The following is a 27,469-nucleotide window of genomic DNA, read 5'->3' on the forward strand; positions in this document are numbered from 1 at the left end:
CATAGAAAAGTGGGTCCTATGGCATTTTAAGCAGTTGCCAGGGTGTTGCTATGGGGTTGATTAGTGATCCAGGGCATTGCTATGGTATCCAAAGTGAACACCAGGTGGTTTCAAGGTGGTTGATATGGTGTTGATAAGTGGGCACTATATTATATCAGATGGTAAGGATTACATTAGTGTTGCTAGGCAGTTGCTATGGTATTTATAGGTGGTTGCTGGGGTGGATTACTATGTGGAGGCTAAGGTATAGATGGCAATTGCTTGGGTATTACAGGGTGGTAAATAGTCTGACATCCCTCACGGATGATTGCTGGTTGGTAGGTGGTTGCTAAGGTCTGTCCAAATGTTTGTGGACACCTTTTCTAAAGAATGCATTCAGCTACATGAAACTGCACCCAATTGCTGACACTGATGTGCAAATGCACACACACAGCTTGTCTAGTCCCTGTAGAGAAGAAGTACTGCCAATAGATTAGGACTCTCTGGAGCAGATCAACATCATGAACCTATTGGCTCCATGCTGCCTAATGCCAGGCGTGGGCTAGAGGGGTGTAAAGCCCCCCAGCATTGAGGAGCTGTGGAGCAGTGGAGGAACTGTGTTCTCTGGAATGATGGTGGAGGAGCTCCATCCAGTACTTTTGGGATGAGTTGGGGTGCATCCAACATTCTGACCTCGCTAATGCTCTTGTTGCTGAATGCAATCAAATCCTCACAGCAATGCTCCTCCTTCAAAATCTAGTAGAAAGTCTTCTTCCCTGGACAGTAGACAGTTACTCCAACAAAAGCAGAATCAATTCTGTATAATACCCTTAATTTCAGACAGTTTCTGCCACAAGGGGGCAGTGTTGCGTAAGCCAGTGTTCAACCAGTCCTGTTTTGTTCAACCTGCCTTAAACCATCTGATTCAACACATCCCCTTTATTACTAAAGCCTTCATTAGATATTACTACAATAATAATAATAATAATAATAATAATAATAATAATAAAAGTGTGCCAGCAGTGATTTCAGTCATGTTTTATTTTATTATTAAGCATAATAAAAAATTAATTTACACACAATGTCTGTAGAGCGTTCTTGACTAAGTACAGTTTGGTCCCGTTCACAGAGGAGCTCTATGTGTGTTAGACATTCTGCAACAGCAACAGGTTGCAAACAGGCCCAGTAAAACAGCTGCTTCTTCGCTTTCCAATCAATGCAACAAAATACATCAAATGTCCTTCTGTATAAAATGTATAAAATGTCAGAAGAAACAAGATGCTTTGAGGATGCATATGAATCTGTCTTAGAAAAATGGAATGTATTCATGTATACATTAATGTATTATCGCTAGATACAATTTTAATATGGCAATAAAGAAAAATGAAGCTGCTGAAAGCAACATGGCCAGGCCTCCGCTTCAGTAAGACGTGTATAGTCAATTAGGCGTTTGGCTGGAATGCTGTTAAATATGAAGGGACGCTCCTTTAGTGTTTTCAGGTGCTGCAGCATCGGTCACGTACAGTCAGTCACCACAGACAACAATTCCATTAATAGTTAATAGACAGCTCCTCGTTCGGCTTATATCATTCGGTTTATATATATATATATATATATATATATATATATATATATATAAACATATTCCAGGTCATTTCGGAACATTTCTATTGGTCTGTGAAATTTGGACACGATGTAAACAGAAAAAGCAAAAATTGAGACACAAGGTCTCCCACTGGTATTCTGTCCAGCGTTGGCTGGCTCACAATCACCCCGTACCTCACAAGCTGGTGACAATCTGGCTCCCAGATTGCTAATGAATGGATTAGCAGATTTATTTAAAAAGCATCAGTATTATTAGACCTCTGAATACCCCTGTCTGATTGCCTTACGCTTGTAATTTGAACAGTGTTCAATTAGCTGCTGAGTAAGCTGAACTCTGCTGGAGTTTGTGAAGTATCGAGTGTTCTGGGCTTCCACTTAGCTGCAGATAAAAGAGAGAGAGAGAGAGAGAGAGGCTGAGAGGTTAATTAGGCAAACAGAGTTGGACCAAGATGCAGAAGGCCAGTCTCAGGTCAGAGAAGAATGGCAGAGAGGGCAGAAGTTGAAGTTGGTGATTTCCTGCTCGTGTGCACAGTGCTTGCACACGCTGCACATCCAGAACTGGTAATCCGAGATACTCCTGCCCGTCACTATACAGGTCGGCAGCTTGCCCTCCGTGCTGAAAGAGAGAAAGACAGAGGCGTTTCAGCTGGTTGAGTCGGTTACGCTGCTTATTCCGCGCTCAAGCCCGTCCTGCTGCGGTGTGGAAGCTGCTGGAGCGAATTGCAAAACATACTTTTGGATGGATTTTCAGTAAAACCTGAAATGCCTCGTCAAGATCGCTGCTACTGGCAGAACTCCAATGCCGTGGAAAAGCTGCGAGCAATAAATTGTTACATATAATCAAACCTTTGGCTGGAAATCCCAAAGTAAGTCTTAGGGGTAAGGGCTTATGAATGAATGTCTAGACTGCGTGGAGCTGAACGCAATGTGCAACGTAAATCCTGGCCCTGAGTTAAACATTGTTACGATTCACATGGACAGGAAGGGTCAGCCTTTGTGACAAGTGACACTGGTCATCTCTGGTTGGTGTGGCGCAACAGATAACACCACTATCTGCCAGTGAGCTATTCAAGGGTTCGATTCCCGGTCTGGGTGACTATGCTGTGCTACACTAATAAAAGTCCTTGGGCAAGACTCCTAACACTACATTGGCCCACCTCTGTAATACAAGAAACCTTGCAAGTCGCTCTGGATAAGAGCGTCAGCTAAATGCCATAAATGAAAACGTAAATGTCATTTGTAACTGACTGACAGTTCAGCTCAATAAAATCTGCGGCTTCACTCCGGTCTCAGACTGCAGGCAAATCGGATTCGTTGCTCATATGAGATCTGTTGAGTTATTTGCGAGCAATCAGATCAGATTTGTGTGTTCGGACATAACAAATCCATCTGCATGGGTTGTTCAAGTAACGGCGTGGGCACTTTCATACACAGCCCGAGACGCTGGATCCGATTTACAAAAATGTTGGTTTTCGTTTTTGGCTGGCTGGACTCTCAAAAATCAATACAGTCTCGATATCAGAAATTAGATTTGGTCTGATCACAGCCTAGGAGTTCAGAAGGTCAGGCTCTAAAATGATCAGTTTAAATAATTGAATATCAATATGTCTAATTAACTGATCTAATGTCTAATTCAACAGGATTAAAGGTACAGATTGTTCTGTTAGTTTCTATATACAGATGCCAGAGTTCCTGCTCTTGCCTGTCCCTGTTTCCTCCATTTTGCAGTGATGAAGAAATTTGGAACTGGACTGAGACGACCTCGTCTCGACCCGGTTGTTCTGGTCCGCACTCGGGTGTGACTAAACCTGAACCAGGGTCTGATTTAACCGGAGTAAAAAAAAACGCAGGTGTGAAAACGCCTTAAGATTGTTCATACGTTTTTTTTCTTAGGTAAGCGTTTGTGAATCTGGACCCCTGGACCTGGAGTATGTGTGGTCACCTGTCATCTGTGCTGTCCCGGTGGCTCTTGCGGTTGTCTTTAGGACTGTGTTTGGTGAAGATCTCCAGGGCCAGGTCTTCATACAGCTGCCTCTGCTCTAGGGACAGATTCTCCAGAGACTCCAGCTTAACGAAGGCGCGAGAGCAGGTACCGAACGCACGGTTCGCTGACGAGCAGATGGCCAAAAGGGAGTAGATCTCCTCTGCAGGGATGATATCTTCATAGTCACGCAGGTGCAGAGCTAAAGAGAGAGAGAGAATATAAGAATCAGAAATGAACATATATTGGGCTTCGGCCTTAACTTCAGGATGCCAGTGATGCCACAGCCATCTATGTTTGGGCGTGCCTCTTTCTGGGCCCTCTCTCCTCCTGTATTAGGGGTTAAATTGGTCAGAGAAGATGTGCTGAAGCTTCTTCACATGGCTCAGCATAGCACATGCTAGCCTTCACCCATCCAGCACTGGTAGCATTCTTCTTTAGAGTCTATGTATGATGGAAAGCACGGCCAGATGTTTAACTTTTCCCTCCATTGAATTCCTTACTGGTTCAGTTGGAGCCATCCAGCAGAATCATCTCCACACTCCACACGGTATGACGTCACACAGCAGCCGTGTGGGGAGATTCTGTGCGTCACAGAAAAGAAAGAAGGCAGGAAAGAGGCGCAGATTCACGTTCAGGTGATCAGGTGGTCAGCCGACACACTTTATGTTGCATTTTATTAGTTTTAGCCCGGAACCTTATATACGGAGGGTCTTCCAGGGGAACAGTAGTGTGCATGTGTATGTCTGGGAGTGCCAGAGAGCATAACTGTCCTCTCCTGGCCCTCAAACTCTTCCCTAATCGTTGAGCATGACCGCCGGTAAGCTGATGCAACAGAACTAGCACACAGGAGTACAAGGACACACACACATTACTGCCATTAAAATGCCTCCAGAAAAAAAAACTACCTTTCAGAGATCTCGAATTTGAGTTTTTACTAGTAAGAGTTAAGCTAAAATTAAGTTAGGCTAAAATAGCTTGCCATAACGGGCTACTCTGGTTTAACAGTATCAGTAATAGTGTATATTAAGGCAGTACGTTCACTTCTGCCCTTTTTCTTTTTGCTCAATTTATGTCTGTTCAAGTGCAATTCTATGTATCGCTACTGTAACACTGCAATTTCCTTCAGGATTAATACAAGACCTCTATTCTACCCTACCTATTTAACAAGAACCACACTAAATGTTTCACCCTTATTCCCAATCATTGCTGAGGCCAATATCATGGGATGAATGATGTCACGAATCATCCCAACCCAGCTATACCAAAACCATATTCTAATAAGAATGATTTAATTAGACTCTTGACTATATTAAAGTTCACATGCACTTTACCTACTTGCTACTATTATTATATATATTTTTATTATTACCACCATTAACCATCATTCTTAGTTATTTTCTCTATCTCCACTATGATTATATTTCGTCCTCCAGGAGGTTTTTTCCTCCGGCTCTGAGGGAGCTGTTGTGTTTGCCACTGTCGCCTTTGGTTTGCTCACCAGCGGCTTATAATTTGTTGATCTCGTCCTCTTACTGATTCCCATAAAGCTTCTCTTCTTTGTGACAACGCCAGCTGTAAAAAGCACTATGCAAATACATATGATTTGCTAGCTCACTGAAGCAGTTCTACATTTTAGTGTGTGTTTTTGTGTGTGTGTGTGTGTGTGTGTGTGATACCTGTGTTCATGGAGGCATCCACTTTGCCTTCGTAGAGCTGCCTTTGAGCCAGCAAGAAGAAATGGTAGGCTTCTGCTCCACGCCACGCTTTGTCCACAATACGACTGTCTGAAGTGGACGCGTCTTCTTCCAACAGGCCTGCCAGAGCAGACGTGGCCTGGATAACACACACACACACACACACAAACACACACACACACACACACACACACACACAAACACAATCAATCCTCAACTGGGCTACAAATTACCCCTTTTATCTCTAATGACTATGCAGCCACATGAAAGCTGGCTACAGGGTCAAATAAGTGAGCACACAGACTGATGCTTCAGGTCAATAATGGTCTGAAATCTGCTCTGACGGAGTTTGACACATATCTACGAACTTCCTTTAGTATTTTAACATTTGTCACGTTTAAAAATGAATGGTTTTATTACAATAAAGCAGGCCTGAGCTCTAACAGCTCATGCTCATTAAAGTGTCTTCACTTTAAGAGCAGGTCTGCCAGGACAATTCCCCTCCAGGATACTGAATCTCTTTTGGTCAGAAGGTGGTTTAAACACTTTGGCTTTTCCCCCCCAGGACAGTAGTGTCACTGATACTGGCAGAGGTGATTCATGACCTCATTTTCCTTTTATCATCTTAAGCTTGAATATATTTGTAAGTTACTATAAACCACCAAATTAAACAGTCTTCCTCTAAGAGCACATGTCCACTGCATGTGAATTCACCTCCACGCGCGGGGAATTGTAGGATAGTGGGCAGTGTGAACATGAGAGGCAAGAAAATGGGTTTTTCTGGCTTCAACTTTATGCAAATTCCAAGCGGTCAAGCAGTAAGGTGCTGGAGAAGGGAGTGGACAGAGAATTTTGCACCGTCTGTAGTGGACACGTACCGTTAAGACATGTGAATCTGCACTGTTTCAGTTCTAGCACAGCACCACTGAGGCTCAACACGCTTGGAGGAGAACACTAACTGCCAGTTCTGTGACACCAGCTAATAGATCCTAGCTGGAAGTTATGCTAACTTATGGTCACTCTGGTGTCTATATCGATAGGCAGTGTTTACATAACTGACTGAATCGGTTGAAATGATCTTTTGTGTGGAATGGTGTCTGAATGAGGCGGAAGACCCTACCTCTGACTTCTTGCCCTTGACTTTGCTCTGCTGGGAGTTTTTAACCTGAGCATGGTAGTCTTCCACCAGCAGGGCAGCGAGCACATACAGCTTCTTCACCCGCAAAGGCCTCGTCCTCTTCTTCGCCTCGTCATCAGAAATCTGCACAAACAGGACATCATTTTTAACAGTCACGAGTACTGGACACGCCGCTGGTTCCACACAGGCCTAGGGTGCCACCACAGCTGCCAGTGTCCAGGCACCTACTCTCTCCTTCATATTTATTTATATCTTCTGAAATTATTCAGAACCTCCACTCTCACCTTAAACATGAGCTTAGCAGCGTCCAGAAAGTGATGAGCCTTCCTATAGAGCTCCACCGCCTCCAGGGTTTTATTCTTCTCCAGCAGGTGGGATGCATACTTGGAGAGCAGAGGTCCAATCTCCTTCATGTTGTGGTTTTTAGCCAGTTCCACAGCCTTATTCCACTGAAACGCACCAAACAAGAAGATAATTTATACACAAAGTGAACACTGAGAGGGAAATATGCTCATTTTAAAAACTGAGTGCCTGGTTTTATTGTATCTAGTGAATGTTATTATTATATGGATGATCATGGACAAGGCAACCGTTTTTAAAAAGACAAAACATCATAAGTTAAGAGGTAAGAAGTGCTTTTAATCCCGACTGAAAGGCGTGAAAAGCTTGCAAAAGTATGGCACCGCTGACGTCAGGCCTCCCAGTGCAAGCCTATGATCACAAACATCTGGAGCAGGATGCCGGTCCAATCAATATCTTGTGACTCTAATTACATACGTATTTGGAGAAAGTGGTGTGCTATTAAAGCCACAGTGCTCATCAGTTAGGAGGAGCAGGAAGGATGTCAGTGTCCAATCAAGAGAGATGGTGAAAACCACCCTTTCTCTACATCTGACCTCTACAAACACTGAAATTTTGCCTGTCTATATCCATAGGAATGGGTCAGCCACAGTTATTGCTGGCAGGTGCATAAACACAAGCACAGAACCACAGACAAACATGCACAGTAGAATAGTTCAGATTGTAAAGTTCAGTGACTTCTAACATGGCACTTCCAAGTGCTTTCTCCAAATTTACAGATTTACATGTAGCAAATGGTTAGGAAGGAGATCGGGGTTCACCGCACCAAGACTACTGGACACCTTAAGGTAAGTATAAAGTGCTACCAATTTATTAAAGAAATGTAAAAACAAACGAAAAGGAAATACATGATTAAAATAATACACAATATTTTCAGGGACTTAGGTAAGTAAGTATGTATTTAGTCTCTATAATTAGCGTCTGCAGAACATTTTGCTGTTACAACCTGCTGCAAACATGATGCATAGCCAGACACCAGCTTCTGTCAGCGTTCCCGAGGAAATGTACCTCACTCCTCATGGGCAGTGGTCTCCAGTTCACTAATATTCTTAGGTTTGCTGCTTCTGCAACCACCTTCTTCGAATCCCACCAACGATTTCAATGAGTTTCAAGTCAGACCCTTGTGACGAGCACTCCAGAACCTTCCAGGACTTCTTCTGAAACCAAGCCTTGGTGGACTCTGATGTAAGCTTTGGAAGGTCCAAGGTCCAATGATGCCCAAGCTTCAGCTTCCCCACTCCAAGAACCTGGAGTGGTCATCACAGTCGCCTGACTTGAACCTCATTGAAAATCTTTGGTGGGATTTGAAGAAGGCGGTTGCAGCAGGTAACCTAAAGATATTAGTGAAGTGAATGTGTGTGTGTGTTAGCGTGAATTATCAAGACTTACTTAAATAACAAATGTAGATGAATACTGACATATTACAAACATAAATGACATATTTATTGAAGTTGTGTGTTCTATAAATGCCTGATTGGTCTTACCTGGTTTAAATGCACACAGGCATCCACTGCTGCTTTTGGCTGGGTACACCTGAGATAGGAGCTTACTGCTTGCTCACACATGCCCACAGTGACAAACATCTGGCCAATGTCCTAAAAACACACACACACACACACACACACACACACACACACACACACAACACTGGATCAAACTTTTACATGGCAAAACTTGCCAAGGTTACACAAAACAATGGATTCCAGCTAAGTTGGTTGAATTAAGTTGGTTGAATGATGAGGGAGCCCACCGGTAGAAGTTTGTGGTTCTCTGGTAGAGAGCTAGCAAGTCTCTCCAAGCCCTCATAGTCCTCCAGCATGTAGTAACACTCCGCCAGCCTCTCCTGGTTACGGCCCTGTAGGTAGTACTGCACTGCATTCAGCCTAAACGACGCAAACACATAAAGCAAACGTAACATTTATAACATGACTGACGTTCGCCCAGACTCTGCTGATTAAGCTGCTTCTGACTATACCATTTCTGTCTGTCAGCAAAGTAATCTCCGATGGCATTGTAGGCCTGTTCCTGCAGAGCATCATCACAGTCTCCTGATCCGGTCCTCAACAGCTGGAGCACCCGGAACCAGTCACCCAGCTTGATCCTCAGACTGATTGCCAGGTCCCTGGAGAGAGAGAGATCAAGAGAAAGAAACAAAGGAGAGAGAAAAAAAGATGAGTAACAGTAAACGTTTCTGCCTGACCTCCAGATGCTGCGGGCCATGTCCAGCTCTACCTGCGGTCCATGTCCAGGTACATTCTCTCGGCCTCCTCGAAGCGACTGAAGTAGGCCGCCACCTCCGCCTGCTTCATGGCCTCACTCTGCAGGTTCCCCAGCCTCTTCACGAACTCAATACCCTGATAGTCCTTACAGCGCACAAACGCCTGCTCAGCCGTCTTCAGCTCCAGCTTCTGCAGCGCGGCCTCAGCTAGCAGTCGCCTGCGCGAAAAACAGAGGTTGGGGAGTCCTGAGGAGGAGCTTTTGCACGCCAGGGCTAGCAATTAGTTAAGTTGTACTGACCCTAGTTCTGACAGAGCCAAAACTTTATGACCACTCATAGATGAAGTGAATAACACTGGTTTTGACGATATAGCGGCGTACGTGAAGGTCTGGGATCTCTGTTAGACAGGAAGTGAACAGACGGAGTGGAGAAACGGGCCACGTGAAGACCTGAACCACTCCAAGGTTTGCGAGAGGCTCCTGCTCAGCAGTGGTGGGCTGGCTTGGTTATATGAATAAGGTTTCACAACACACAGTACAGCGCCCCCTGCTGTGCAGTATGTGTCCAGTGTATAGCTGCAGACCCGTCCACCATCGACAGCTCCAACGATGGACACGAGAGCATCAAACTGGACCCTTAGAGTGATGGAAGAAGGTAGCCTGGACTGAACGGCTGGGTGCGTGTGCACAGTTAACCTGTGGGAGGTGCTGGAACAACAAGCCCGATCCGCGGAGGTCCACCTCACAACTTACAGGACCTGAAGGATCTACTGGAACGTCTTGGTGCCAGATACCGCAGTGTCCTGTGCTGACCCATGTCCACTACTGACAGCACCTAAAAGGGACATGCAAGTGTAAGAACTGGACCTTTTAGTCTGTTAACTGTGGGAGGCGCTGCAGCAACAAGTCTGATCCGCTGATCAGATCTGACGATATCTAAAGGATCTGCTGGAATATCTTGGTGCCAGACACCACAGATAGCACCTTAAAGGTCACACAGAGGGCATGCAGCATACGCGGTCGTAATGTTTAGGATGAATGGGGTACAAACGCATACAGTGACTTGACTACCTCAGGCAGGGCGGTCTGGTGAGGTTGGGGTGTACTCGGACTCCGCAGTCAGGAGCTCTCTTTTTTGTGTTTTTCACCGGGACGTTCTGAAATTCCTCCCCACGCTGTGAGAAGTGTCGGAAAGACCAGAGTTTCAGAGCGAGGGAATTCTCAATAGACTCCGACACAGCTCACACATCCTCGACACACTCAAGGCATCATCTCTCTCTCGCGCTCTATAGGCGCCAGGGCCAGACACATGCAGCCGAATGACGGATCGCTTCTAAAAATTGAAGATGTTCCCTCTGTAGCGGGTGGCCAGATAGGTGGCGGCAGTATTGTAATAAATATCACTGAGGTAGTTGAATTTAGACCACCTCATTGTTCTTCGCTCTTGTAGGCCCGACTTCCCGGATGAAATGAAAAATCTAACCACTGCGATTTCTGTCGTAAACATACCTACGCACATCCTACAGTGGTGCTGCAACAGTCTAGTTCCCAATTATCCAGTAAAAAGACCAAGAAATATCCCATCTGATGACTTACAGTACTGTCCAGAGGTTTTAGGCCCCTAATTCTATTATTCTACATTTTTTCTCTCTCAGCAGTGAGAGAGTTTATACTGTAGAAACTCCACATTCCATCAGAACAGATGCAGGTGAACATAAATCCAGTAAAAAAGAACAAAAATGTCTCATTAATGCATAAATTGATGCACCTATGCATTAATAAATTCTGCATAAATGCATCTTGACCATTATTAATGTCTTAAAGTCTGTAAAAAACCTAAAACTGGACATTGTATGTATGATTATGGACATATCTTCCAATAGTGTACATTTATTTCTGCTGTACTGCTGATACTATTTCCCTAACATGGTACATCGGTAACGCCGTGTCTCCGCAGCGTTCTATTTTCTGTAACTCGGACCATTAAGCAGCTCAGACGTCACGTCACAGAACCATAAAACGAACGTCACTGCGATCGTAAACCAGCTCCGACTCCCCAGCGTCTCACGTCACTGAGAGAAGAGTAAACAAACAGCAGCATGTGCACCCCAGCCCTCAACCCAGCACAAAGACATCCAAACACACACGTTCACATGCCCACACTCGGACGCATGGGAAACTTTCCTGAGATGAGAGTGCAGGCATTCTCTCAACATCGTGGCAAGAGCCGCACACACTCGTACACTCAGTCGAAAGAGGCTCAAAATTCTCCCAGAATGTCTGCTGGAAATGTAAAGGATTCCAAGAACAGCACATAGTTAATAGTCAAACCCATAAGGAATTAAAATCTCATGATACCGTCAATCTGTCCTATCAATCAAACCAACAGTGCTGAGCAGTACTGATAAAACGCCCCTGATTTCAAGCTAGATTTTGATGAGCCGGTGTCCACATACTTTTGTCACTACAGTGTACATTGCAGTTGAAGTGTGTGTAAAGCACATTAAATGTAAAAAGCTGAAAATGGACTAATACTTGCAGTGTGAAATCAACGCTGGTACAGATAATGCAGTGCCAATCAAAAGTTTGGACATACCTTGTTAAATGTGAATGTGATGATCATCATCTTAAAAGGGTGACCATGCTTTTGTTAAAAACAGAAAAATGGCAAAGGGGACACACGGGGGATTTAACTAAGTTGTAAGTTAAACTGAAAGGAGCTGATCTGGTCATTTAGACTATTCATTAATTTATTTACTGATGTTGCTAAATAATGTACATTAATATTTTAGCTGCCTGGTGACATCCTAACTACAATGGATATACCTGCTGTATCGAAAAAACAAAAATACGGTCATTCTAGCATTTGGATCAAATTTTTTCAAGATGATGATCAAAACACATTCAACCAGGTGTGTCTAAACTTTTGACTTGGGATGTATATCAGCACTATGAACCCTTATGAACATCCCTGTATGTGCTACTGTCCCACCCTACCATAGGCGAGGGTGAGGGTTGTCCTCGATGAACTGTGAGGCATCTTCTATTCCCACTTTCTCGATCAGCGCTCTACTGTCCCGCAGAGAACGGATCTCAAAATTCATCAGGTAATCTTTGTTCGGCCGCTCAGGATCCTGAAACAGGTCAAACACGGTGATGTCAAGAAGCTGGTTACTAAACAATACAACTCATTACAAGGTGTCTGGAGGTCCAGACGAATTATCTTTGGCCAGACACTTTAAGAGCTTCTCAATAATAGTTAGAACCCATCATTTGAGGCTACAAATGGCACCAGAAAAACTTCTTTTTGCATCTATTTTGCATAACACGTACAGTGAGTCTAAATATGTGTTAAAATAAACCCCATTATTTTTCAATGTGACAAATTGTAAAAAAAGAAAAAAATCTGATGCAGCCGATCTGATGACTTTTTAAAGGCATTAAACAAATTCAATTACAAATATGATTTTTAGGTACCATAAATAATGTGTTATTTAATTAAATTAAGCCATTTTAATAAATCATTAACTGCTACACATGTTCACAGGTCTACAAGTACACTACACGTTTACTACATGAGCATAAAGTCACCATGCCCAATGCAGAAGATTAGTTCCCTGTGTCCTCTGGAGTAAGAGCTCCATCTAATACCTTTGAGATGAGTTAGATTGAGGTTTGTCTGGCCTGTCAACGCTCTGGTGTGGTTAAAAGCAGTCAAAACCTCCTCACAGCAATGTTCTAACATCTAGTGTGAGGCCTTTCCAGAAGAATAGAAGCTGTTAAGTGGGATCAACTCTCTTAATAAAACCCTTGATTTGTAAAGTAAGGCTGAATGAAGATGTCTACAACTTGTACGACATACAGTGCTGGTTGAATTAAGTGTGATTAAGCCAAGCCTGGACTGTTTTTTTTCTCCACTCCCCTGTGTGGTCCTGGACTAGGCTTAATCCCTATATAAGAAACCAGCCCATAGTGTATATAGCGTACATACCTTCATAATCTCATCCAAAAGAACCGACTTAATTTCCAGATCTTCAAAGTTGCAGATGAATCCAGATGTTTGAATTGGCTCCTACATAGACAAGAGGAACATTATAAATGCAAGACCAGGAGTAAATAAATATATAAATAAAGATCAAAATTGTTTTATAATAATATAAAACAAGGTGGTTCAATGTAGGAAATCAAGAAACCAGAATGCTTCTTCTGTTTTGACAGATGACCAAACTCTGTCATAAACAGCCAGTAAAGATGATGTAACAGACCTGAAGGACAGCCTTACAGGCAGCTATTTCCCACAGACAGGATGTTATGTCTATGTATATGGGATGTTTAGTAAGTGAAACTCTGGAGATAACACATGTGACCAGCATTTAAGTTGGTTCCATGGTGTAATGGTTAGCACTCTGGAGTTCATTGAACACACCTCCTGTGGGCCTTTTTTTAGACAGACTCAGCTTAACACCTGAACATGATTGGTTAATATAATGTGAAAACAGCAGGATTCTTCAGACTGCCTGTTTCATTTTAGTCATCATCCGTTATTAACTAACCAAAATATGCTTATATTTCTGCTGGAAGAAATTAAAAACATCATGTTTCATGTAAAAAAAAAAAAAAGCATTAAAAAACCATGTTTGGTCATGCTTTCATCAACAGCTCTGCCCTAACCCTCTCCCTCACCTCTGGGTCTAGATTTCTGAAGACGTACATCCTGGTCTTTTCCATCATGGCGAACAGGTCAGGGTTGTCGTTGGCCCATTTCATGTCCCAAACGTCTTTGCGCTCGAATTTGGATGGGTCTCCAGCTGAAGCCCCTCCCTCTCCGTCTGCAGAGGACCCGCGCGTCTCTATGTCAAAAAACGTCAGCACTCCTGTCATATCTATTATAGCCAGGCGGCTGCGGAGAGAGAACACAGTCGCAAGAAAAAAATCAGAAATCTGAAATATGACAATACAGAACAATCTAGATACAGAGATTTACACAGAGGAGACTTCAGCACAGACCTCACAGATAACTAAATCTAAATATTAAAAAAAAAAAAAGTACACAACATTGCCAACTAGTTGATGCAGCTCATGTATCCATAAATCAAGCTGCTCAGTCTCTGTGATGCTGTGAGTGTGTAAACACCTGGAGTTGCAGTTGAGAGACAGCTGGTAAGCCCTGTAGCTCAGAGAATACTTCTGCAGGAGGCTAATATTGGGCAAGCTGTATTTCTGCAGAATTCCAGACTCACGACCCTGTAGATACACACATATGCAGTCAAACACACTGTTACTTAAGAATAACAACAATTACGTTAAGTCTGCAGAGTTGGGGTTCAGACTTAACCCACACACAGGCTTTACTAATATTGATGTGAGTTTGGGAGTCTGAGAGAGCACAATTAGCCGTGCTCTCTCCGGGTGGGTAGGTGGTGCTCTCTCCCCTCATCAATCTAATATCGATGTTGGCAGGCACAGGCGCCTGATAGCTGGTGGAGCTGGGGACCCGGTGCTTTCCTCAGAGTGTGTTGGCTGCCCAGCAATGCCGCATCACCATGTATCCCTCGTAGTGTCTGGAGCATTACCCATATGAATGGGTGGGTTAAACAAATTTGAAGAAAAAGGGACAAATTAGACAAAAAAAGTCTGTATGAGATGAACATACGTACCACTATGAGGGTTTTGTCCGATGCCGTGATGCAACAAATGGGATCCCTGGTTGCCTGAAGCAAATAAAGGCATGTTTAACTACAGAATACACACAGATATAATTACAAAAGAAACACTGACTCAACTACAGCAGAGCAGAGGGATACTGATTTGTTGTGTGTTAAATGAAAGCTGTGTGCTTTAGAAAGTAAACATTCACCCAATCTGAGGTCCAGAGCGCAGTGGAGCAGGTCTTCTTCAAGGATATCAGTGAATCCTTGATATCATTTTCATGAATCCTTGATATCATATTCATCATCATATTCATTTATATCATATGATATCATATCAGAGAATTTCTACAGATCCCTCCTGTATTTGTATATACTGTATTTTGTGTATTATTTTGTGTGTATTTTGTATTTATTTAATATAGTTTTATATAACTTTATTTTAGTATGTTTAGTATGTCCTGACATGTTGTGCAAATGACAAATAAACCTGAAACTTGAACTTGAAACTATCTTTCCATCCATCAAGAGCCAACCCGACCCTGCTGCTAAAAAAACATCCCCACATCATGATGCTGCCACCACCATGCTTCACTGTAGGGATGGCATTAGCCAGGTGATGAGCGGTGCCTGGTTTCCTACAGACATGATGCTTTGTATTCAGGCCAAAAAGTTCCAGTTTGGTCAAAATCATTGTTTCTGTCCTCTCTGTACATTTTTAGGCAATCTCCAAAGCGGGCTGTCATGCATCTTTAATGAAGGTGCATCATGAAGGTGTTCATATGAATTTGTACTGTATATAGAGGGTGAAGTCAGTTTTAAACCAAACGGAAGAAGCTTATGAAACAAAGCCTGCTGAGCGGACGCTGTGACGTGTGTCCCGTTCTCAATGTTTTATGGGTTTTTCCCACTAATCCTTTGACAAGGAGATGAAAAAACATCCACAGGTGTTTATGGCTGTGTGTGTCCGTCTTGCTAACATATCAGTGCTTCTGGCACCGAGTGTGTGTGAGGGGCTGTGGCTCACTGTGAAGGCTTTGGCAAAGTCGAGAGTCCCATCGGTGGTTCCACTCGGACTGTCATCAATGTGGTAAACTCTGCAGGAGGAGAGAGAGGGGGTGAGGAGGCGATGATGACTGATTGGCTGCAGTGCGTAAGAAGCAACCCTGGCAGAACACTGGGTTCTCCACTGCCTGTCTGAAGGTTAAAGTATCTTCTCACACCACTACGAACGGAACACCGCAAGCCACATCCTACATGACGAAGGCTTGCGTCTCCACTGTGTTCTTTTACTTAATTACGCTGATTCTTCTCAAAGTTAACTGTTAAAAGCCTTGTCATTTGCTTCTGACCTTTCGCGACCCTCTTTCCTGGTCTTGGCGACCTGGTTGATCTCCAAGGCGGTGAGCTTTTTGGCCACGCGGTACTGCCAGGCGTAGAAGGCCTCCTTGGACGCAGCAATCACGTGAGTCTTCGTCATGGTTACAAACAGAGGGTCTGCAAAAGAAAAACAAAACAATAAATACAACTAGTCATATATATACAGGTACAAGTAAGCTCACCCATTGGTCAGGCCTTCAGGAGCTGGGCTAAAGATCTGGTCCTATTCTATTGGCAGTACTTCTCTACATTGGCTAGACAAGCTGTGTCAGCAATAGGTGCAACTGAATGTAGGTGAAGGCATTCATTAGAAGGCTTGTCCACAAACATTTGGACATATAGCGTATGTGGACTGGGTGAATAGTAGGCAAGCATACATGTAAGACAGCTTCTGCCGTGGGTTTCAGAGGTTTCATCATTTGCCTAGTCGGACACAACTCCACTCAGCAGCGGGAGAACCCTCAGACTCGTAGACTCAGCTCATAAATCAGCCGGATTCTTACAGGAAAGACTTTGACAAGCAAACAGTCTCTCCCTGTGAATACAGTACGTTCTTCTGCTTTCTGCTCTAACCCAATGCAGTCACGGACAGCTGCTCCACAGCAACCCTCAGCAAACCTATGGACCTTCAGAGGAATTTAGCAGGATGCCTGTGAGAGACCAGTGTGAACTGTGTGTGTGTGAGAGAGAGAGAGAGGGCAGAGAGTGGGACTGCCCTCTCTCACCACACACACTTTCAGATCCACAAAGAAGTCAGAAAGTCAGAAGAGAGTAGATGGGGGTTTCCACAACTAAGCATTTATATGGGGGCTAATTTATAGTCGAGCCAAAATGCGCTCTTGTTGCTGAATGCAATCAAATCCTCACAGCAGTGCTCCTCCAAAATATGGTAGAAAGTCTTCTTCTCTGGACAGTAGAGACAGTTACTCCAAAAACAAAAGCAGGATGAGCTCTTATAACATCAGGAAAAACGAATGAATGAGTCCCAATACTTTTGTCCATATACTGTACATACAATAAGATCCTTAAAAGTCTCAGTATACATTGGTTTCACACACGGTTACTGAATGTACTATTCAACTGGTGCCACAGTAGACCTTCAGTAGCCTTCGTCACCCAACATTCTGTCATAGGTTCGTACTCGACCTCTCCTCAGACCACTGTCAGTATATACTTACCACTGCTGACCAGGAGCCCCCCACCCCCACCCCTCAAAGACTCCAAGTTATCAACATGTTGTTGTTTTTTTATTTCGAATCTCTGTTCATTTCCGTTTCACTCACCGATGTCGATGTATTTGGAGTCCAGAGGAGTTCCGATGGAGTTACACAACACCAAGACATACTGCAGAAATAAAAACACACAGCATTTCAGCTCACAGTGGCTATTTCTTGGGACCTATCTGAGACTGTACAGGGCTGCTGATAATACTTTTCTTGCCCTATGCTGCTCCTGCGGGTGATTTTGGCAATGTTGGCTTGGACCACAGAAAAGCTCCTGCAGCTCCTGATCTAGGTCCTGCAGTAAACCGATCAATCTGACCCTGAAACCCACTTTCTGACCTGACCGTACCTTTCTAAAAACAGTACAGCCTCATTCTATGAGAATAACTGCATAATACCTCTAGCTCCCACTGACAGTGTGTTTGCCATTGTAGACTGGGTCTCTCAGCCTGTGGTGACACAATGGAGCTTCCTTATAACTTTGAATACCTGTTGACTTAAAACACTCAACAGAACTCAACGGTATAAATGTCTATCCGAAATACACTGCATGGTGGGTTTAGCTATTTGAACCACACAGGGATATAAAATCAAACCATGCAGTCTTCTTAGACAAACGCTGGCAGTCACACTGCACTGCCATATCATGAAATTTCTACCCTGTTAGAGTTGCCCCAGACAACCGTAAGTGCTGATAATGTGAAATGGGAGCCTGTAGGAGCAACAACAGCTCAACCACAGAGCGAGGTCCATGAAGACATGGTTTGAGGAGTTTGATGTGGAGGAACCTGGACACCTTTGGGATGAACTGGAACTCGGATTGCCTTGCTGTCCCTACTGACGCCCCATTTGAGCACTTGAACTTGAAGGTAAAGTGAGGCCTGATCTTTACTCTGCTAAAAACTATTAAGTTTCCAATCGTATGACTCATTATTCTGCAACTGCCAATAGGCATGTCAGTCATGAGTGTGTGCCAGCATGTTTTACATGAAAGTCATAGTAGTGTTTGCAAGGGAAGCCTGTAGAATGAAGAAACGAATAAAGGCTGGCTCTGTGTGTTCTTACCGTTGATGCCCCAGCCTCTGGGTCTGCATCCTCCTGTTAGTGAAATCCAAAATATATGACAAGAAATATGAGAAATCAGACAGTTCGGGCAGTCGACTTCAAACAGACTTTTTTCCACATGCAGCTGCGCACCCACTGAAACTCAGCTCATGAACCAGTTGAGATGTCCTCTGGCAGACCATCTGGACTATATGAACGTGTGTATACCTGTGGGTGGGAGTCATCGGCTTTGGTGGCCAGGATGCAGAAATCTCCACAGGTGGTGACCGACATCAGGCTCTTCACATACTTCACAAATTTCTCATTGTTCTTCGTGTCCCAGAAGACCACACTGTACTCCATCCTGTCTGGTCTGGTGTAGGCATACACCACAGTGTTTGAACAGTAGCCCCACTACAAAGAAAGTCCAAGCAGAGAGAGATGGAGAGAGAGAGAGAGGCAGAGAGAGAGAGAGAGAGAGAGAGAGCAAATACTACATTTAATTTAATAAACATCTGATGCAACTTCAGCAATGACAGAATAGGTTGTGTAAAAGTGATGCACTCAAACACTGTAAGAACACCGTACCAGCTGTTAAGCATGAGAGTGGTAGCATCATGCTCAGCTTATCAGGCTGGTTTGCTGCCAGGGGAACTGGTACTTTGTACAGAGTGGATGAAATAATGAAGAAGAACAACAACCTCCAACCATCAGCCAAACAGTTAAAGCTTGGGCACAACTGGGTGTTCCAACAGGACAATGACCCCAAACACACATCAAAAGTGGGTGTGGCTGTTCTAATTACAGTCACATGGTCAGGATCTGGACGTGTATCTGATCTAGATCAACATCCGAAATCAGATTTGAATAGATCAGATTTGTGTCTCCATGAGATGTTCATCACATTAAGGCAAATCAGCAAATCAGCTACACTGGCCATAGCTACTGTATCTCTGGTGCTACAACTAAACTGAACTTCTTTTGGCTGACTTACTACTTTAAAAAAAGGAACTGATCAGACATTGTCCAGGCCTTAATCAAACACATACAGATGATAAAGATCAGACGAATGGGGTGAAGAAAGATTTGGGCGTCTTGATGTCTGGAGTGTGGCTGGAACAAACAGTAACACAGTGATGCAGTGATGCAGCGTCCAATTTTCACACCATACTAACTGTGGGACAACTATTTGAGCATCGCATCCTGTTCAGTGTTGTGTTTGTTCGAAGCGTCTTCTTTTTTTCCACATGCTCTCAGCCTGACCGGCGCTTCAGGACTCTAGCCTTTAGAGCTTCTTTTTATCTTATGTATGTTTGTGATACATTAGAACTGTAGAGTGCAAGCAAGTGAGGGTGGGGATTAAGTACAAAGTTTATTAGCATTGTTATATTTCTTATATTACTGTAATTGTGTTTTGGGGGTCAGCATTGAGAGTTTAAAACTCTAAACTTTCTAATTAAGAATTTCTGTTGCTTCCAGATTCTTGGTATAAAAGCTTAGTGGGTTCTACACCAGGGAACATTACTAATGTAGTGCGCATTAGTGAGATAAAGACCTTATCATGCTTCCTTTTCAGCTACGCTGCAATCTGCTTACGAGCATTGCCACACAGCCAGAGCGACTTGTGCTGCAAGCTTCAGGATTTTTTTTTTTGCCGTTTTAAAGACGGCAAAGTTCTTACATTTAGAACAATAAACAACAAAGCTGTCACAGACATGAACGATTTAAGACGCAGAAGGTGAGAGGGACATCTTCTGGTGAACACTGTCATATGTAGTAAACGTTCTTCTGCTTTTAAACAAGACAGAACAGAAAAAAAATAAAGCAAAGAAAGCCCTGGACATTATTTTAAATGTATGATTTTAATATTAGACATTTTATCAAGCATGAAAAAGAGTTCGAGACATTTGCTACCAAGCCACTGAACCTGCAAACTCAGTTTCCTTCCATCCTCATAAATCAACTCTCCAACCTACGTACATTTAAGCCAAACTCCCTTACAGTAGTCCCTCCAGACTACTCCCCTGGAGGTGCTCTTGGATGTTACCTTGTAATCGGGTCTGATGTTGGCAAAGTAAATAAAGGAATCTACAGCCAGGCCGATCCTCAGTCCTCCACCTTCCCACGATACAGCAGTGATCTGCTTCCCAGGAACCTTCAGGGTGCGAAGGTGCTGGACACAAGGCGAGCGAACAATAGAAAGGACAGAACAGAGAAAATGTCATGTTATGCTCAATGGCGCCACATAATGTATATGTATGTGTTTGTTTGTGCATATACTGCGGACTGGGGACAGGCATCGTTATTCAATCATTGTTTTAATAACCAAATATGAGCGTTTGTTTACTTCAGCAGGTACTGCGAGTGTAAAAAACACAGAACAGCAGAAGATGTGGATTGGAGGTGCATCTGATGTTAAGCTGAATGACCATATCTATGTGTAAGTGAAAATTATTGTCCTATGTGTTAATGAATTTACTAAAAAACAAGAAGATCAGCAAGGCAAACCAGCAGACTTACTCATAGAGTGTGTTCACAGTTCGATTTGTCATTAGTTCTCACCTCTCCAAACGGGGTGTAGAAATTTAAAAAGTTAATATCTTTATCGCCTCCAGAGCTCCTGAGAGATCCTGCTATCGCAAGTACACTCCCGCAATGGTTCCACTGTATACTGGCAACGTTCATACCAGTCTCGATGACCACTGGATCTACACACACAAACATACACAAGGAATAAAGAGAAAAGCCCAAAAGAAATGCAGCTTTTAACTGAACGGATTAAAAATTCTTGCATTTTCCAGACTGCTGCCTTCTAATCTCAGGTTCTCAGTTACCTCAATTGTTGGAATTGTTGTTTTTGTACAATGGAAATTTTAACCTAATCTTCTCGTGTGCTCTTACACCACATGCCATGCCATCATACATGCCTCCTCACTCCACTTACTGTCATCGTTTTCGAAGCGCATGACTTGACAGCGGCCGTTGTCGTAGCAGATGGCGAGGCAGGGGCAGTCTGGCTCGATGTAGCCTTCAGTTCCAGCGTACCAGTGGATCCCAGCAATGCTCAGAGGGCCGGTCACATTAATTAAGCAATGCAGGGTCATCTTCATCTGGAGGGAACACGAAGACTCATCACAAACCGCAATGTCTTAATCTCTCAAATCAGTCAAGAAGGAATATCACCACCTTACATTTACATTACATTTATGGCATTTAGCAGACGCTCTTATCCAGAGCGACTTACAAGGTTACTGGTATTACAGAGGTGGGTCAGTGTAGTGTTAGGAGTGTTGCCAAAGGACTCTTATTGGTGTAGCGCAGCATAGTCACCCAGACCGGGAATTGAACTAAACAGTCTAAACTTATGTCATTTATGGAAAATCAAGAGACAGGAGGTCATTAATACATCAAAGCTTTCAGACGACAGGCTGCAAGACTACTGCTACAGGATCTTTACATTACAAGGTGAATAATGCTGCCTGTACTCACAATGAAGTTGCCCTGGTTGTCGTAGATGTGGATCTCTCCGTTGGCCATTCCAAAGAGCAAGATCTTACTGTCTGGAGACCAGGCCACATGAGCCAGCTGTATCCCCTTCAACTCCTTCCCCCAGATCCTGTTCCCTACAGAACCAGGTGAACCACGGGTCAGAAGGACAAAATCCTAAAAATACTGCTTTCAATATTCATGCAAACTGGGTGTAACCGGTTCCTCTTCTTGAGTAATGGGGGCCTGTTTGAAATACCATTATTGGTATTTGATTGCTAAACATTTTGAGCCACTATGTACATATGAACAAACAAATGCACAATGTTGGACAAAAGTATTGGGACACACCTCTTAATCACTGAATTCAGGAGTTTCACACAGATGTGTAAAATTAAGCCCCTAGCCATGCTTTGGTGAAAGAACGGGAGGTTCTGAAGAGCTCACTGAACTCCAGCGTGGTTCTGTATGTAATAGGAGACACCGCTGCACCGACAACAAGTCAACTGGTGAAATTTAGACCTTCCCTCCTAGATCTTCCTCAATCAGCTGTGAGTGGTATTACTATTGAACAGTGGAAGAGTTTAGGAGGAACAGCTCACAGAGGGCAGCTCAGACCACGTAAAGTTACAGAGCGGGGTCAGGGCCGAGTGCTGAGCTCAGAGCAGAGTGCAGAAAAGCCCCCAACTGACTCAGTAACTGCAGCAGAGCTCCAGACCTGCTGCTGCTGGTAGAGCTTAGAGCAAAGGGGCAGCCTATGGGTGTAGAATGGGATGGCATTAAAGCTCCTGAAGGTGGAACGTCCCAATACTTTTGTCCACATATATTATCTATACTGTAGATGACTGAAAAAAACTCACCGTCCACTGATCCCACAATAACGGCCCCATCTTCATACACAATGCAGATCTTCTCACCATCTGCATTCCAGCTCATACTCCTCACCACTGACTTATTCCGGTTATTAATCATCTCCTCATACCAGGAGCCTACAATACAAAGAATATTTGTATTACAAAGTAATGAAATAAATAGGGCAGTACTTGTACCACACTTTATCTAACACGAGCTCAGTCTGAGTCACTGTAGGCTTTCCATAAAAATCACACTCACCTTTGTAGAGCATCCAGACGATGATGAGCCCATTCTGGTCACTGGTGGTCAGTTTTTGGTACTGCTCGTTCCATGTGACAACCTGCACCGCTCCTGCAAAACAACAGTATATTTGGATTTGTGGACACCTGCTCAACTAGTGTTGGTTCTGAAATCACCTAGGAGGGATTTACATGGCTGTAAGGAGGACTTGATTGCATTCAGCCCCACAAAGGCTTCAGTGAGCCATTACAAGGCGTCCCAAAGGTACTAGCTAGATCTGCATCAGTCCAGAGAAGGTAGTTTCCATGCTGGGGGGGGTGTTATATGCCTCTAGCTCATACCTGCAGCATTGGGCATGGTGACTTTAGACTCATGTGTGGCTGCTTTTCTTTTTGGAGATCTATGGAGATCAAGCTGTGCGTGTCAGCAATCGATGCACCTTACATGTACTGTGGTTTTGTCTTGTAGTAATCTTACCACTGTGTCCTTCCAGAGTCTGGTTCATGGACAGGTTGCTGGGAGCTGCAAGACCCTTCAGCTTTGCATCATCTGGAATGAGGAAATGGCAACAGGTCAGCACTGATTATTCACGTCGCATTATGTGCAGTAGCTCCATTTACCCTACCCTAAAAAAAAATAGATTTTACTCTGTGCTACCTCGTTCCTGCTCCTGTTGTGTCACGAGATACAACGATCTACGTCAGGTTTAGATTTACCAAGCCAACACAGGATCGCTACGCCCGCAATAACATTACATAACATGCTTGTGTAATGAGAACGGCCCAAGCTGTTTCAGCGCATACACAGACAGGCCATGGAAAACCTTTTTCACCTGTTTGGGTTTCTAACTTCAGGACCTTCAGGAGGCCCTCATCCCCTCCACAGGCAATGAAGCCCTGGTTTTTGTTCCAGGAGACACATTTCAGCCGGATGCTGTTGGGAATGGCAATCTGGGGAGAAAGACAATAAAGCATCATATCTCTATCACCCATCAAAACCAGGTTTACTTACATACGGGTCTCCCCACATAAGTCTCCCCACTGGCCACCAGCATTGATAGACATGGTTATCTAGTTGAATGCTGAACTTGATGTCAGGTGACACCAATTCTGTGTTAGTACAACGTCAATTTGACCGAAAAGTGAGAAAAGTGAGGACAGCTGATGTTTTGTTGTATAAGTTGAGCCGATACCAAATCTGCATTGGCACAGATACTGGCACTTACACACAGTATTAGTCTCGGCAATAGAGAGCACCGATACCATTAAACTTACTAATGCCCTTTTTTACATCGCAAAAAATGCTTAAACAACCAATAAAGACCAGTTAGAAATATTTATTATCATTAAACAGATGTTTAACGGGACTTCTAGCACTTTTTGTTTCCATGTGATGTTTTTTTGTTTCAAAAACCAAAAGTTGAGTTTAAGCAACTTGTTTAAAGACCACACATTAAAGTTTAGTACCTTGTGTACTTATAATGTAATGTAATGTAATGTGAATTTAAATACCAATTAAAAAGCAAGTTTGGTCAAGCTTAGCAAGATTATGCTTCCCTACATGCACATGTTTCTTCATTGTGGCCATTTAAAATTTTTCATAGCTCTGAAACTTTTTAAATGTGCAGGTTATCAGGATTTATAGCCATCTATCGAGTATTTATGTGTGTGCATTTGTATCGGCAGATACTTGAAAATCTGGTCTCGTTAATTAGAAATGAAAAATGGTATCGCTGCATCCCTATAAGAAACCAGAATCATTTCGTTGTGAGTTACGGTAAACGGTCGGTAGGTCCAACATCTGCTAAACTACATAACGTTAACGTTCCCACAGCGTGAAATTCCATTCGTCCCATGCTTACATTATACTGACATTAAAATAAAAACATTTAGTTGTGAAGTATGGTGACCAAAGTCCAATGTCTGCTAATCTTCATGATGAGAAATTGTTGTTAGACGTCGATATTTCATTACAAATGTTTGAGTCAACGTGACCAAAACCCTTGCAAACGTCACATGCCAACATCAAACTGACGTTATAAAAAAAAAGCCAACGTAGTTGAGTTACACTTGATACACCTAGAAAATCTGCACTCATTTTATATGACATATCTACTGATATTGATTATTTTACTCCAATCTTCGATAAACAGACTGCACTATTAATATCATACATGTCCGAATGTTTGTGGACACCCCTTCTACTGAATGTGCAAATGCACACACACAGCTTGTCTAGTCCCTGTAAAGAAGTACTGCCAATAGAATAGGACTCTCTGGAGCAGATCATCACTGATGAGCCAATCGGCACCGTGCTGCCTAATAATGCCAGGCGTGGGCTGGTAGAGGGGCATAATAATAAAGCCCCCCAGCATTGAGGAGCTGTGGAGCAGTGGAGGAACTGTGTTCTCTGGAGTGATGGTGGTGGTGGTGGAGCTCCATCCAGTACTTTTGACATGAGTTGGGGAGGATGAGGATGATGGGGATGATGAGGTGGGTGGTGCTGATCATCCTCCAACATCCTGACCTCACTAAGTGACGCTCTTGTTGCTAAATACAAACAATCAAATCCTCACAGCAATGCTGCTCCTCTCCAAAATCTGGTAGAAAGTCTTCTTCCCTGTACAGTAGAGACATTCACTCCAACAGAAGCAGAATCAGCTCTTTAATAGCCTTGATTTCAGAAGAAACTAGGAACGAGCAGGTGTCCCAATACTTTTGTCAAGGTAGTGTAGCACTAGCTATATCGCAGAACAACGAAATTTAGCAGCTCTGCTCATCAATTACAATAAAACTACGTGCAGAATGACAGTTTCCACGTTATTTCTGAAGGAATTCATGGTTTTAAGTCACATTCAGTGAAAACGAGGCGAGCTGGAGGCCGTTAGTTACCTTCTTACTGAGGTAAATAAACATCGCTGCGGTTAGCCTAGCGGTTAGCCTAGCTGTTAGCTCAGCTTTAGGAGAGTTACTGGGATAAAAGGGGGGGTTTCCCGGCCCAGTTGAAAGCTAGGGAACTCCTCAGCACCCGGTGCTGTTCTTCAGCGATGAGACCTGTGGAGAAACTGCCCTCAGGCCTCCTGAGCAGTCCCTTTACAGCCCTGAGGAAAAGCGGAGAGCGCCATTCTGCCGGCGCTGCGCTGCCGCTGCGCTGCCTGGTTGCTAGGTAACCGACAACAGGAAATGACGTCGTTTTCATCAGCGACGGACTGTTATTCATAAAAAAAATAATAAACACACTATATACAGCACATTATTGCTCTTAGTGACTGTATTTTTATTATATTTTAATATTATTTAGTAATAAATATACGTGTATATAAAACCATATGATCAATGCCATTCCAATACCATTAGCTGTCAGTGGTTTTAATGTTATGGCTGATCACTGTATAGGGTGTTAGTGTAGGACCTGGGTGGGGTTAGGTTTAGGTTTTGGATTAAGCTTGATGTCAAGATTACTTATATACTTATATATATATGGGGCAGTGGTGGCTCAGCGGTTAGAGCGCCGGGATATCGATAACAGGGTTCGATTCCCGGGCTCAGCAAGCTGCCACTGTTGGGCCCTTGAGCAAGGCCCTTTACCCTCTCTGGGTGCCGGATGCCGGAGTTGGCTGTGTGTGTGTTTGTGTGTACTCACTGCCCCTAACACATGTGTGTGAGTGTGTTCACCAGATGGGTCAAATGCGGAGGACACATTTCACTGTACAGTGACAAATACGTGCACCTTTACCTTTTTATATATATATATATATAACCCAAAACCTAAACCTAACCGCACCCAGGTCCTACCCTATATATATAAACCCGCTGCCACTGACATATGAAGTGAATAACATTGATGGTCTGGTTCCAATCCCATCTTATCTCTTAGGCAGCAGGTGAACAGTCAGGTCTTGGACAGGAAAATGGACGAGACACATTGACAAGAACCGAACTATGATGTTCTAGACGATGACTGGGTCAGAACATCTCCAGAACATCAGGCAGCTCTTGTGGGATGGTCCTGGGATGCTCCAAGGAAGGACAAGGTGACAGGGTCCGCCAAGACTCGTTGATATTCACAGAGGCCCAACCTCACAATATACAGGACCTAAAGTATCTGCTGTTTGTGCCACAGGACACCTTCAGAGGTCTTGTGGAGTCCATGGCTCGACAGGTCAGAGCTGTTTTGGTGGCACGAGGGGGACCTACACACTATATTAGGCAGTGGTTTTAATGTTACGGCTGATTGGTGTGTATATATTATACATATATATACATATATATACACATACATCATCATCTACTGTCTCGTATTAACACCAGGAATCCAGAAAACGTTCTATTTGGTGTGTTTTTATTGTCTAACAGACATCTGTACAGAGTATCCAAAATAGAGAACATTATACAAGCTGTGATACACACATATATAATATATCATTTTTTCAATTAAAAGAACCCTTCACAAGGTTATAGACTTTATTTATCTTTTACAAAATAAAAGACTGAGCACCACACATATATATAATGTACCAAAAGTAGGTCCAAACTGTTCAGGAATGAGATCTACTGTTCTGGTAGGCCTAGAGTATAAACACCTCTCTAACTGTGGGAAGAGATTAAGCTGTTTAA

General features: G+C 43.4%; 1 protein-coding gene across 2 annotated transcripts; it reads right to left on the minus strand.

The window, feature by feature from the left end:
• Nucleotides 1-1,002: 1,002 nt before the first annotated feature.
• On the minus strand, nt 1,003-25,993 carry wdr35 (WD repeat domain 35). 2 transcript variants are annotated; one of them, XM_072677286.1, is made up of 28 exons: nt 25,745-25,993; nt 23,686-23,803; nt 23,331-23,402; nt 22,872-22,964; nt 22,619-22,747; nt 21,762-21,895; nt 21,217-21,382; nt 20,835-20,980; nt 20,320-20,445; nt 18,501-18,686; nt 18,294-18,326; nt 17,289-17,349; nt 15,978-16,122; nt 15,653-15,722; nt 14,635-14,688; nt 14,112-14,221; nt 13,661-13,877; nt 12,969-13,049; nt 11,975-12,111; nt 8,993-9,196; nt 8,736-8,882; nt 8,511-8,643; nt 8,245-8,355; nt 6,685-6,849; nt 6,383-6,523; nt 5,245-5,401; nt 3,527-3,767; nt 1,003-2,200 (listed from the first exon to the last, which is right to left on the minus strand). In XM_072677286.1, the coding sequence occupies exons 1-28, from the start codon at nt 25,766-25,768 to the stop codon at nt 2,050-2,052; spliced, it is 3,552 nt and encodes a 1,183-aa protein (XP_072533387.1). In that variant the 5' UTR covers nt 25,769-25,993; the 3' UTR covers nt 1,003-2,049. The 2 variants fall into 2 exon arrangements, with proteins under 2 accessions (XP_072533387.1, XP_072533388.1); XM_072677287.1 differs by lacking the exons at nt 1,003-2,200; nt 3,527-3,767 and adding an exon at nt 3,786-4,149.
• Between the last annotated feature and the right edge of the window lie 1,476 nt (nt 25,994-27,469).

This window comes from Salminus brasiliensis, chromosome 4, assembly GCF_030463535.1.
Source record: "Salminus brasiliensis chromosome 4, fSalBra1.hap2, whole genome shotgun sequence".
In the NCBI taxonomy this organism is placed as follows: Eukaryota; Metazoa; Chordata; class Actinopteri; order Characiformes; family Bryconidae; genus Salminus; species Salminus brasiliensis.

What these genes read in the sequence shown, in the direction of transcription:
- wdr35 (XM_072677286.1), bottom strand. Translation starts at nt 25,768, where the DNA reads ATGTTTATTTACCTCAGTAAGAAG. An exon ending in CTGCTAAGCTCATGTTTAAG is followed by an intron (nt 6,524 to 6,684) that starts GTGAGAGTGGAG and finishes CTGTTTGTGCAG; the next exon opens with ATTTCTGATGACGAGGCGAA. An exon ending in CGGGACAGCACAGATGACAG is followed by an intron (nt 2,201 to 3,526) that starts GTGACCACACAT and finishes TCTCTCTTTCAG; the next exon opens with CACGGAGGGCAAGCTGCCGA.